Raw genomic sequence first — 14533 nt, 5'->3', positions numbered from 1 at the left:
GTGACATTTAACCAGGATACCCTGAGGATGTGGAAAATAAGGCCCATGACTGTTCCACCACATCAAAAGTATGGTAATAGGTAGCAGTTGATTATCTAGAAATATATCATTATTTCTTAAAGCTGGGAGCCACTGATCAGAAGACTTATCCTCTGTAAAAGTACTAACAGTGAGACATAAGAGCTACATCACCAATGTTTTTGTAATGCTCTAACATCATTGCTGCTTCACTTCAGTGTTGCTTTAAAGCAGGTTTGCTGCTTTTTACAGCATTCAGAGCTCTTGATGAAGAAATTTCTAGAATAAATGGTGTTTTTGAAAATATATTAAATTGTTTGGTATTAGTTACTAGTCCTTAAATAGTAAAATTACACTGAAGTTCAGAAAAACTTCAAGTACCTGCCACTTACTTTGTGCCACATTGCATTAGCTCGTGCTGAATTCTGGTTTTGCCACTGTTCCTTGTTTATGCCTGCCCTTAATATATGTTCCAATATCTAATATTCAAATGTCTCATGAAATGCAGCACCACTTTAACCCCTGAAATTGTGTTCTGATATATTTGTGATGCAGATTGAGAAATGAGCCATGGAGCTGGTGTTGCATTACAAGTGGGAGGGCAGATCCAAGAGAAGGGACAAGTGCTTCTGGTTCCCTCTCCTGGGGCTCCCCGCTCTGGGGCTCAGCCTGCAGGTCCAGCCTACACCTCCAACCATGGCTTGTGCCCAGAGAAAGGTGTCTGAGCTCACAGTGAGCACACTGGGAATAGCAGGTCTCTGTAATTAGTGTTAGACCTTAGGGGCAGGAAATAAGCGGAGCTTTCATTTTAGAATATTTGGATTTTAGCTGAACATAAAACTCACAAAGAAAAAAGTTCTCCCAGGACTGATAGGAATTTCATGTCCCTCTGTATGTTTTATTTCAGTGTTGTGTCACTTTTTCTCTTTTGGGGGAATTTTTTAATGTCAGAGTTTCCAGTAAATTGCATTTTAAACCTAGCTGCTCTTCAGAGTTATGAGCAAAAAAACTGATGAATTTTTTGAATGGAGAGATGTGTTATGAATAGATACCAACAAAAACTGTCCTCATAAAGACTTAGATTTTAGAGGTTTTAAGTTCATATCTGATGAGCTTGTGCCAGTTCTTCTAGTGCAAATATTTTAATTCATTGACAGTCTTTTTCAAAAATATTTTTTAGTAGCATTGTGGTATACTGTGGCAAAACTGAGTCACAGCTTTATCATGGCATATTTGAAATGTTCAGAGAGATCAAACCCAGAAAGCAGTAAAGAAACAATAGTGTGTGCAGCTGACAAAGCATCAGTGGGAATCCATGAATCAGCACTATATGAATTGTCTGAAAATGGTTTTAAAGCTTACTGAGGTATTTATTAACTTCATGAAAGAAGGGAGGGGAAATAAGCACCATGTTGGAAATCATGTCAGTCAGAGATTCCCCCATGAAATCCTTTTCATTGCTGGCTAAAATAATCAAATGATAGAATTTTTACCCATAGACACCAGCTTAATATATGGGCAGACACTTTTCCTTGGCTTACAAGTGGTACAGTATTTTTTTAATTGGAATTGAGTAGTAAATCAGAGCTCTGAGATGCAAAGACTAAAAGGGCTTTAATTAAAAACTTATCTGTCATTCAATGTACAGTAATTGCACCCTCCATTGCAGCTGGTTAGAGGATCAATACCCAAAAATTGTATGTGCACAAGAAAATAAAAAAGAAAATAATTCAAATACTCCTCTGGCTGAAAATGCCTTTCAGGGTTGCACAAATTCAGTGTGTGTATTTTCTCTACACGGGGTGAATTCAAAATGAAACCTGAGGAGTTCTAATCAGATTTTGGGGAACAGCATGACCTGCAGATTGTTCATCTTTGCTGCAGGCAAACTGACTTGGCTAGCTCAGTTCCCTGGAAAACTCTGAGTTTCAGCCACCAAGATCCTTACAGGGTTCCTAAGGGAACCCTCTCTTCTGCAACTGCTGGGCTTTTATTAATAATAATAGCAACAATAACAATTATTGTTATTGTTATTGCTGCAGAAAGAGACACTGCAAATGTATGCAATATATGGCCTCTCCCAGGAGGAATTTACAGTCTCAGAGATATGGCTTAAAAGTGGAAAATGGAAGATATTCCAATTCTGCACAAACTGTGTAGAGTTTCTTCCAGTCCTTTAGTATAAACAAGTTACCTTTTGCCTGCTTTAATTTGTATTTGTCATAATGCAGCTCAGAGTGTGATGAGTGGCCAGACCTAAGGCCCTTCCTAGGGCAAGGGTTTCAGGAATATTGAGTTTCCTGATGGGATAGACTGGGAGTGTCCTGGAGAAGCCTTTGCTGTGGCTCATTGTAACCCTCCCTCTGTGCTGCTGGTGCATTGACTGTACTTTGGTCTGAGGGAATTTTGTTCAGAACCAAAGGTGGAGGAGCCCTGGCAGCTGCAGCCCTCACTGTCCAGCCTGGGGTGGCACCCCTGGTATTGGCTTTGCACGTGCAGCTGAGAGCTCTGCTCTGACAGCCAAAAATTGATTTTTCACAAACATCAAAGAGAGTCCAACAGTTACATAAAATGGGGCTGAGAACCACTATGTGGAGCTGAAAGAACAGTTCTGCTCATAAGCATTTAAAAATACATGAAGAACTGTAGCTCTGAGATGAATTTGCCAGAGTAAGTGTAACCTGTATATCCACTTAATTTTCTGTGCTTATTTAAGTGCCAGCACATTTTCAACCAATTTTTCCTTGTTACAGGTGATGTTTTAATTCCCAGGCTGAAGACACTTCAAAAGTCCTTTCCCAGGAACTCTATTTTTTGTGACAATAAGGCTGTCATTCTACTGATAGCATGAAATAAATTGCATAAAATAAAATGAGAAGGAAAACCTGCTGATTTTAAATGCATTGATAACTACTATTTGGACAAAATCTCCATTCTTAGCATTGTACAGTGTAGCATTAAAACCAATTTATGCATATTTAAAGAGATCCTGAATTTGAGAAAAACTTTGAGTTTGAATGAATGTAAGACATCTTGGAAGGAAATAGTAAGATGGAAAGAGAAAGGAACAGAAAAATGAAAGTAATTTTGACAGAAAAAAAGATCATCACTTCTTACTCTAAAAGGAGATTGCATAGGATTAATGTATTAAAGAGTTGTTTTGCAGTGTCAAACTACCATCAGACCTTTTTGTGTTAAATTTGGAATAGTTACATGCATCTTGGTGTGAGTTCCAGCTACTGCATTTGGGTTCAAAGCTCGGTGAAACAAGCAAAGTAGTCTCATCTTTATTTTAGTGTCACTATTTTGAGTGCATGTGAATATTTCCTCATGTTCATGAAAACTCCTTGGGCTGGCAGCACAGAGGAAATGTCTATGCATAGTCCAGGGACAGAAGGAAATGCACATTTCTCACCATGTGTTAGAGTTGATTGTTTTTCAATAAATATGTCACAGCCTAGACAGGACAGAAAGATATTCAAGTCAAAGATAGGATTGGCCATGAGTTGAGTTAAAGTTGAACATTAATATAAAGTTGTGACAATGCAAGATAACCTCCCTTCTAGAAAGCATTTCTGTGCATGCTTTTGGGTTGAGGGTCAACGCTTTGTGGGAAGGTTTATATGACATGGTGAATAGCATGGGATTCATCTCAAGGATTTGGGAATCATGTATCCATTCTGTTGTAGTCTTTGGAAAGCAACCTGCTCTGTGTGTAAGTCTGGAAATATATTTTGCATTGTCATATTAGTCTTTTATTACTATCAGCTCCAGAGGCAGAAAAGTCTTATGTAACATTTAGAAACTTTCTCTTGTATAAACCCAATTATTTGTAGCTCTCTGCAAGAGCTGAAATAAAGGTAAGGAAACATTACATACTGAGTCCTGTGAGAGCATCTTATAATCTCCTTGGCAAATGAAGCACTCATTTGGCTTTTTCAAATAATAGAAAAATTTCAAAAACTGAAGAGAAAAGCCTTCCCTCTACCTTCTGGGAGAGTTGCTTAGAGTAAATTAAAATCAGGACTGTAAGCAGATCATGGTTGTAATTTAATTCTATGGAGATTATCACTTTTATGTATAATAAAACAATATATGAAAAATTGAAGCTGTAATCCTTAGGCAGCCCTTTCATCTGTTCATTCAAACAGAAGCTCTTTGCCTGTGAGTGAATTGCTGCTGAGTGCAGCAAATGAAATTCTTCCATATTAGAAAGGTCTCATTAGGAACTCCAAAGGCAAAAAAGGCAAAAAAGTCACCAACGCAAACTTGGTACCTGGCAGTGGAAAAGGGAATGAAACAAAAAAAGCTCAGGAGGACTTTCAGGAGAGGATGATCACAGCTCCAGCTGAGATGGATTGGACAGGAGTGCTGCTAACTGCTTATAACCCCCAGTCATTTTGTCAAATAAATTCTCAACCAGATTTGCTTGTCATCTAGAAGGCAAACACAAAGTTTGACCAGAGCAAAAAAATTCAATTAAAATTAGTCTTTCTGGAAGTGTAGTGCAAAGTGTTTTGGCAGACTTTCTTCCAGTTTTTTAGAAAATGTCCTAGTCAAAATTTTCACTAAAAATGAGTATTCCAATACAAAGAAATAGGGAAATTACAAGGTTGTGTTGTAAGAGCTGGGTTTAACTTCTCTATTTCTATTTTTGCCATTAACTTGTCATTTCAAGTTGTATTACAAAATTGCTTTTGGGTGAAGTTTTATTTTAAGAGCAAATACCAGGATTTTATCTTTTGTCTGGGATCTTAGGTAGGAAATACAGCAATAGCAATTGAAAGACTTAATTTTGTTGTACACAGCAACCTCAGCATTAAATCTGCAGTTTTGACTTAGGCAGAGCTGAAATAGGTGAACATTATTGGCTACGTCCTTGAGCTCTGAAAAGGGAGGTGTGGAATGAGAACAGAGCAGCTCCTCTGGAGAATGTGGGAAGGCAGCCTGCAGAAAGGCATGTCTATACCTTACCCTGACCTGTCTGTTGTGAAAATAGGGAAGAAAGCAAATCATTCCCTATTCTGCCGACATTCTGACAGCTAAAGTAGGCATTAACAATTTGCAACACATGGCATGGGGGATGAAAGTCTCTGAGCTCTGCAGCTGAGAGTTTGCAGGCTGAAATGAAGTAGCAGTTGAAGGTAGCTTAGAGAAAAAATATATTTTTAATCTACCATATAAGGACAAAATGCCTAACATTACCAAAAACTGGAGAAAAAATAATGTCACAACTCAGAAATAGTGCATATCCTGTCTTTAATTCTGAATAATTCTGAGGGTTTTGGGCCTTTATAAAGGGCATTTTCCTGACAAAGAAGGATGAGATTTTAGTAGAGAGGTTTCTGCAAATTTAGAATAATATCCTGTCATTTTCAATGAGTTTGGTATGGAAAAATAATTTTGTGGATAATATATTGATGCAGAACTAATAATTTTAGATTTTGATTGGTTCAAGAGCTGGAGGAGTCAGGCAAAGGTTCTGCTGGACTTTTCTGCAGAGCCCTATTCAGCATCAGCCATGCTGGTCAGGAGAAGGGTTGGGAGCAGCAGCAGGAAGATTTGGACAGCCAAATCTCAGGACAGTGAGAAGTGGTGTTTCTTTAAAGGACTTACAATGAGTTCTTCTGATTTAACTCCTCCAAATCATTAAAAAAAATTTTGGTTTTCTTGCTTAGGCCTTCAGAGAGAGGGAAATTCATTTGTGTAAGTCTGAGCTAGGATAAGTTTAAACTGAGAAGTAGCAGATAATTGTTTTCAAAAACTGCTGTTATAATTTACATGCATTAAAGATGTGGTCAGGTATATTTTGGGAGACATCAAGTTTCTCTAAGATGGAAAACAGAGTCAAAACCACACAAAAAATGCAATTGCTTAGAAAAATTTTCAGCTGGGAGAAGGAAATACATACTTGAATTTTGAGTATTTTTCAATAATTCTCTGTAACTGCTATAGCAGCAAAGTCAATGAAGCAGGTTAAGGGACATTTTATGTTTAATTTGAAAATAATTTTTATTTCAATTTTGTAGACAGAAGCTAACCTCTTCACCACTGTGAATTTCTGAAACTGCTTTCTTCACTATTTGAACTGCTTGCTTTTGATTTGATTTCAAATAATTATTAGAAGAGTATTCTGTTGACATAGCCATTGCTAAGTGTTGAATACAATGGGGACCTAAACAATTTTATTATTTTTTTAATTGTGGGTAATAATAATAATAATAATATTAATAATAATAAAATAGACCGTGATGTGGAAATAAAAGACCTGGGAAGATACCTGATGATATGAAGGACTCTTATATCCAGATGGCCTCCATTAGATTTGACCTTCCAGTTGGGTTTGATAAAGGTATTAATGCCTTGTCTTCACTCTCTTTATACTGGCATTCCCTTTTCACATACATTTAGATGATAGAGTTCCAATTAATTTTTTTTTAAAAATTAAACATTGGGCCAATGAAACCAGTGGAGGGAATGTAGGGAAAACTCATACCGATGGCTGTTTTCATGGGGTCTCACTACTGTCAATGACCTTCAACTGAGAGCAGTTTTGTGTCCGCTGCTGTTGTCACAGCGTTTGCGTCATTTCAGTGTCCACCAGGCTCCTTCTCTTCCTTTGACATTGTCCCTCTGTGGGAATTCGGGCTGGGAGAGCAGGGCCTGGGCCTTGCAGCCGCGGGGGGGATGGATAATCAGGGGCTGGGCGTCGCCCACGCCGCTCCCCGCCAGTGACATGGAAGTAATGCGCGCACAAGGGCTCCGCTGTGATCCTGCTCAGCCGCCGGACACAAATCGCAATAATTGGGTGGCCAGGCCGGGGCTGTGACGGCACGGACAAAGGGAACAGGAAATCGCCACACGGCGTCATATGCTCCTTCTCAACCCTAATTCTGATTGCAGCTGTCAGCCTGGCATTATGGCTCTTGAATGAGCTGTTTTATTCAGCGCAGTGTGTGGGAGATATTTTTTTGAAACTGAAACAATGCTGGAAAATGATTGGCATGAGGTTAACTTTAGGCAATCTGCAGTTCCTGAGATCGTTGCATAAGAGACAGAAATATTGAATTGCTTGCAAGGGGATTTTTGAATTAGTTAAAATTTGTTTTTTTCATCCTTGTCTTGTCCTACCACTGAAGTGAGTTAAAAGTGCTGGGGATACAGCTGAGAGGGCATTCTAGTTCTTTCTAGCCCTATAACAACTAGTCTGTTTTCTTTCATCTATTTTCTCTTTTTTAGTGCCATAGTTACATTTTTTACAGCATTAAGGATGATAGTGCATCTATACTGGTTTGAAATGCATTAGGAAAAGATGTTAAAATAGTGCAGCAGTAGGAAAAAAGTACATTGAAGATAACAACAGTCATATCATTCTCTTGACTAGTAAGAACAGGCATCACAGTGGTTTTGTATGCTCTTTTACTGAAAATATTGGGGTTTGTAGGCACAAAACTCTGTATTTCTCAGGATTCAAAGATTAATTTCTTATTTGTATGCAGGTACCATGGATGAACTCTTCTTGCTTTAATTTGAAAAAAGCTCTTCAGAATAATTAAATGTATTTTTCTTCAAAGTTTATGTTATTTATTGTGTATTCTTTAGCCTTTAATAGGGTTGGTATTGGCTTAGAGAGTAAAACTGTAGTAATTTTGGACTCATGGTTCATGAATTAGTAGTTTTAAGGCTATGCTAATGATTTTACTATATATATATTCTAGCTGAACTTTCCATGTTGCACATTCTCCTAAAATTGAAAGTTATCTTAGTTTTTTCTCCTTCATGAGATTATAAAGCAAACAGAAATGTGTAGTGCTAGACAACAGAGAAGTAAATTTGAACATATGTATATATATATACACACATATATAAATAGGTATGGAATATATCTCACCTTTGCTTTAAAAATCATTTTAATTACACTACATGAAAGTAATCATAGGTGCATGGTGACTCATTTATGTGTGTTCACATAAAAACGTGCTCTGAGCAGCCTTAGATTTAGATTTTTGAAACTATTTGAATCCATCTTCTTACATGGCATCTTTGAAAAGGTGATATTTGCATTTGACAAGGATGAATCAGAAATAAAACCAGATTAGATAGAGACAGATATTCCTTCCCCTCCCAAGTGTCTGGAGTCATTTACTGTAGCTGTTAACATCTAATATGGCTTCAGGTGAAGTGTTTCCTCAATAAACTTGAGTAACATTTTCATTTAAGGAAAGGTGAAAGAAGGATCACAAGTGAAATGTTGGAAAGCTTTTTTGGTTTGTTAAAGCCTTCATGCACACTTACATTGGTTCCACCTAAATCTTGCCCAAATGGGACCTTTCTTTTTTCCCCCTAAAATCATGTCTAAATCCAAGATCTAAACATACACTGAACTTATTTCAGTATCTCCTCTCTAGAATGAAAATTTGATAAATATTAAAGTAATTTTTACTTCTGCATTTTTATTTCAGAATTGTCTCCTTTGGCAGAATGGAGAAATGTCTTATTTAGGCTTCTTTTTTAATTCTAGAATTTAGTAAATAGATAAATAATTCTGCTTCAATGCAGTGGAAAAATCTGAATCTACCCATCCCAGGTTGTGAAGTGACCAAGTTCTGAGTTCTGCTGAGGCTGAGGATGCTTTATCTTCATCCCAAGGGTCTGCCTCCACCAAAAAACCTCATGTTGATTCCAGATGGTGGTGAAGTGGTGACGTTTGTAATTTGTACACAGAATAGGGTCTGAGCCAGAAATCCTCCTTCCAAATTCCAGGAACTTCCCTTCCAGCTACTGCCAACCAGATCTGACTGCCTGCATCTGGTGCTAGAGAGGATTTTTCTTTAGAGGGTTTCTTACAGGAAGATATTACCAGGATAACCACATCTGGAACTTCTATCAGTAGTCATTGAGAAATTTGTGGTGTTTGGCTGCACAGGGCATAACAGTGGAGATTCTCTTCAATTGTGTGGTATTTAGTTATTAGATATTTACAAAGAATTGCATGGGCAAATTCGATGCTCTAAAGCAACATGTAAAAAATCAGGTAACAAAGTAAAAAATTTGTAACATGTTTCAGATCAGGTAACAATTATGTTTGGGATTAAATCATTATTTCAGGTGTAATTAGTGAGAGATTGGAAGTGCATGTACTTAACAAGTCATCACTGTAATTTGCCTATATAGTTGCTTTTGCCCCTTGTTGAAAAGTTCTTTGTTACAACATTTAAATATAACTTAAATTGACCTTTATATGTGTTGTACTAAAACTTGCAGTACTTGCTCCTCAGTGTTCAAAACCTTAATGTTTCATGGGGAAAACAGAGGGGGCAGTGTGCTGTGAATGGGAAGGACATGAAGCAACCTTTCAACAGACACCAGCTGGTGGGATAATTTCCATAGCTGTACAATCTATTAAAACTGGTTTGCAACTAGCCAAGATTCTGCTAAGAACAAAGGCTTTCAAAATGGCCTTGCATGATTTACTGTCTTTCTTCCATTGCAAAGAAATTTCATTAGCAAAATTTCATAAGCAGAATTTTATACAGAAGAGAAGATTCTGTGGTTGACTCGTGGGTTCCAACTGAGTGAGGCTTCTTTTTTTCTTTTTTTTTTTTTAATGTTATTTATTTAGGACACATTTTTTCCAAACTTCCAAGTTGTTAAATAGTGATTATTTTTCACTCTGTTTTTGTTTGTTTGTTTCATTATTTATCAGGTTTTACCTGGCGAGATGATTACACCCAGCATGTTATTGGTCAGGAACTCTCAACCATTCACAAAATCCACAGCAGACGCCCTGATGTATTTGCATCTGAAGGATCTGACACAGGAAGGTGAGTCTTCTGTAGTGTTTTTGCTCGGGTTTTGGAAAGGTTTGCAAATTATAAGGAAGAGGTTGGCCCAGAAGCAGAATTTAAAAAATCACAAAAGCCACTATCTATATGGTAAAGGTGTCCACCAGTGTTCAGGGGACAGAATGCATTAAAACCCTGGACCTAGTTCTTCTGTTAATGATCAAGTTAAGGAAATACACTTTGAATTGTTAATTAAGATGCCAGAATTCAAGACATCAGGCCTTTCATTCAATTTATACACTGTCTAGTGTCAGTTTAGCCATCCCTACCTATGACTGGCTTAAAAAGGGAAACTTATAGTAGCTCAACTGCAGGAGGTATTTTATTCTGGACTAAGCATTGAATGACATTCTGAGTGACTAATTATATTTTCAAAGTCAAGTTCTTCCAAAACATACCTAGAATTGATTTGAAGTCCATAGATTCCTAGTAGTAGTTGCAAAATTTCTTCAGGAAGGAGATATTCCTGCAAGTTCCCATGACAGAAAATAATGTTGGGACATGGTTTGAAAGGTATTGAGGGGTGACTTTGCAGTAATTGGTTGCAAGACACATCAGTAATTCTGTAGAGTGATATGGTTATAGAACCTGCAATTATCTCATGAAATACAGTTACCCATATAAAGAGACTCTTTTTCCTGGTCTGTTCTGTCCTACAGGCTTCTAAGTGCAACCTGCCACACAAACCCCAGAATGAAGTTTTAAGAACAATTAAAAATGAGAAATTTTGCTTTCTCTTACGTGATTTTAAGAAATACATTCTCAAAAGTAGTGAAATTGAAAGAAAGGGCTTTTTGTTTATTAAACTTCCATATTGTGGGATAAATTTGAGCTTCTAGCCTTGATGGGGAAAATATTGAATGTTGGAATTCAGATCTTTATGTAATGCAGTATGTGGTTTGCATATACTGCAGAACCATTTCTTTTCTAGATTGCTTTTTTTCTGGAAATAAATTGTTGTGTAATTGATACTTCCCAGTGTCTTCAACTGCATTTGCCTCACTTTGTTTTGATTTAATTCAAAAACTTTGACCCTGTATTTCACGTTTGCTGATTCAAAAGTATTTCTTAAAACCACAGCACCATTCAGAAGTGCAGTAAGGTAGAAACTTAATGTCTAAAGAAGATAGTGATCTAAAGATTACCATAAAGGTGATAACAACATGTGGTTGAATCCATAAACATGTTTTCACTGCTTAGATACACAAAATGTCAGTATTGAATGGATTACTCTCGGTAGATGGTATCAGAAATGATCTTCAATATCTTCTGGGGATTTTTTTTTTTAAGAGAGTACCTAAAATTTTTATTCATGAGGGTAAGACAAAATAGGCCAGATTTTCATGATATCAAGGCCATATTCTGCAGTGTTCCAGATTTGTAGTTATATAAAAATAAAAAATATAGGAAGACATAAAAAATTATTTAAGGTTTAGATTGAAAGCAAATGCCCACTTTTAGGAATTCCTGGTTTTAACAAGTTTTAGATGTTTTACATTTTAAACTATAACTATGTGTTAGAAAAAACCTGCAACATTCTGTATATTGATACTTCAAGAACATCAGAATTTCAAATGTGTTCACGTAAAGCAGTTCCTATTGTGGATAGATTTTCTGCAGTCACCAAGCTGTGCTTCTGAAAGCATTATCTTATGTGCCAACAGTTTAAAGCACTAATTGATTTTTCTGGTTGTCCATTTGCAAAGTGTTTTGTAGGTCAGAGAACAGTAGGAAATCTGGTGTCTTGTAGATTCTGATCAAGTGTGTTATATGTTCAGTGTGCTCAGTGTGCTTGCTAAAATCTTATCAGATAATAATTAAATAATTTAAAAAGCAACTTAGAGTAGGTATCTAATTATCAAAGAAACATTATGTCAGGAAGACCTTTTATTAAGGGTAACGTGTGTAATAAGACAATATGAAGTCATACTAATGAGTCATTAATCCCCACAGAGCTGGTGAGAGCAGGAAAATAGACTCAGACACTTGAAAGGTAAATTGACTTAGGCTAAATTAGTGCATATAAAATCTGATGAAACAGAAGACATGGATTTCATCTTGAAAAAAAGTGCTGAAACTGGGAGTTTGATTTCAAGATGAAAGTTCTTTCTTTGTTGGCTAACTGGAGTGTACGTGGTATTTCCTGGGTCCTTATTAAATTTCAAAAAAGCCTCTCTTGAAAGAGGGCTCAAGATAAAGGAAAAAAGTCCATTCTGCACAGAGGGAATAAATGTCAGTTGTGTTCATTGGTGCAATTAGGCAAAACCACAAACGTTTCCAGCAAACTTCAATGTATGAAATGGGGTATAGTATTATTTCTGTAATAAAACCATCATTAAGTCAGTAATAAGATACTCTCAGCATTTAAAAGGGAGAAATTTATGCTAAGATGCGTGGTTTCTATTAATTGGGAACATTCCAGAAATAGCAGAGGTGCAGTGATTTAGATATTTCTACAAAAAAAGCTTCCAAAATGCTAGAGTTTGTAGGAAATACATATTTATTTCTGTAGATAAATAATTATATACGGTGTTGTCTTTATACTCTTAAGTTCATTGTATGCAAAGTCATCTTTCAGAGCAAATTAAAACTGAAAATACTTCCAAATAAGTGCACAAAAAGAACTCATCTGACAGTCATTTCTCCTACTCACCAAGGGCTTTTATATATTTGTCTTTCATCCCTTTTCCAGTATGACTTTGCCATATTTAAAATAAATATTTTAATTTAATAGCAATAAATGGTTAGTTAATGCATTTTCATTCCTGAGTTAACAAGGTGATATAGTGGTGAACTACAAAAATTTTTTAACATCTTTCAGATGTATTCATAGCATCTTAATAAAGTTGCCTTCAAATGAAACATAAAGCTTTGTAGTCTTTTACATTTTAATTATTTAAATGCTTATAGCATAAAATATTGCATCTAATATGGAATGTAAATATGAATGCAATTATTGCCTCCATATGAAAAATGAGAAATCTTAGATCCCAGATTTTACTTCTACTGCCAGTGAGAGTGACTATATATTGTAAATAATGGTTTGAAAGGCCAACCTAAATCCTGTCCTTTCTCTGTGCATTCAGTTCCCATTAGCTCCAGTGGAAGTCCTTGGGGCAGGATTCAGTCTGGTTTTTTAAGGTTGTTTTTTTTTATTTTCCCTTCCTTTTAAAATTATTGAAGAAAGCAGAAGATAGGTGCTGGAATTAATCAGTGAATGAAAGGTGAGTGTTGGCAACTGGGATCCTTCCTATGAAGAGAGCCTGTTGGCATTAGTTCATCTCTACTGAAGCAGAAAGCACAGTGCCCAGGTTCTTCTGAAACTGCAGAATAGTTTTGGTCTGCATTAAGCTGAAAAGGTGGATAATGTTATCTGCATGTCCACACTCCATCAGAAGGCAGAATTTAGAACTCTGGAATAAGAAAAAAAATGCAAACAGAATGAGAAGGAAGCAAGGCTGATGGTAAATTATATCAGGTTTGCTGTAGTGCTCTGTGCAGTTACCCTTCTTTTTCCTAGAGTTTGTATCCCTGATGGGAACCTGCTGTTAGACACTGGGGAGAAATGGAGGATTTTTCTGGTGTTTCAAAGTGAGCAAACCTGTCAGCACTGTTGGTTGCAGTGCCACCACAGTAAATTAGATTATTAATTACATTTATTAGTGTTAAATTAGTAGGGACACACATTTGGTACAACTGTGAGCATGGAAGGAAGTCTGTTAATTTTTGATTAAAGTAATATAATTAAACCCCAGCTTTGGAAAATGATATAATGGTGCTCTCTCAGGCTGTGCCTCTACATTAGTGCCAAGATGTGGGCTGGTAGAATAAAATTTTATTTACAGTGGCACAGAGATGTTGAAAGTCAAATTCATTCACTGAGCTGTAAAACTCTTCCACCTGGAATTCTTCACTGGAGATGTGTGTGGGCATGTGAGTAGGAAATGGTGACATCAAAAGGTGATTTCCCTCAAGCAGCTTCACTCACAGGGAAGGAAGAGGGCTGGGAGTTTTCTCTCTGCTTTCTTGCACAAGGAATGAAATAGTTACTGATGCTGACATTTAAATTATCATCACCATTTATGTGTTGTTGAGATAGATGAGGACAGCTGGTAATAATTCAAATTCATTGCACACAGCACTCTGAATCCCATATAAACACCTCCACACTGCCATCATTTAATCTCATTTCTAGCTTTTCTTTGCAAATGTCACCAAAATCTGTATAAACCACTCAGGAAACACCACTATTCTGTGAATCCCAGTCACGTGAGAAGATCAGAAGAGATATTTGTTCCATCTCATTATTCCCTTTTCAAGCTTTTCACTGGAGTTTACTTGCTCCATTATTTCTGCATATCCAGTAGTCTTTCTTCTATTCTTTACATTGGTGCAGGGCCAAATTGGCATTGAATCTCATCATCATTCAGCAAGTTTTTGAAATCTTAGAACCATCTCATATTTCTTTGGGGTGCAATCTAATCATGTCTATTTTCTTTTTACAGGCATTTTCTTTGCTTTTGAATATGTCTTTGCCTTGATGTGACATTTTATTTGATTTACTCTAGAATCATTAACTTTGCTGCATGAAATAAATTGTTAATAGTGCAAGATTTTTTGACTGTTTTTGCTGAACCATTGAATTTTCTATACTTTTCTGGTTGCTAAGC

The 14533-nt window shown here is 36.5% G+C and overlaps 1 protein-coding gene across 1 annotated transcript in view; it reads left to right on the top strand.

The window, feature by feature from the left end:
- PTPRN2 (protein tyrosine phosphatase receptor type N2) overlaps positions 1 to 14533 on the top strand; it is a 634616-nt gene that overhangs the window by 211462 nt on the left and 408621 nt on the right. The window contains exon 4 of the mRNA XM_059839742.1: positions 9725 to 9842. Coding sequence (XP_059695725.1) covers positions 9725 to 9842 — 118 coding nt within the window. The remainder of the gene's footprint in view (positions 1 to 9724; positions 9843 to 14533) is intronic.

Source organism: Haemorhous mexicanus, chromosome 1 (assembly GCF_027477595.1).
Source record: "Haemorhous mexicanus isolate bHaeMex1 chromosome 1, bHaeMex1.pri, whole genome shotgun sequence".
NCBI lineage: Eukaryota > Metazoa > Chordata > Aves > Passeriformes > Fringillidae > Haemorhous > Haemorhous mexicanus.
The sequence above is the reverse complement of the archived record's forward strand: the minus strand, read 5'-3'. Positions and strand labels throughout refer to the sequence as shown.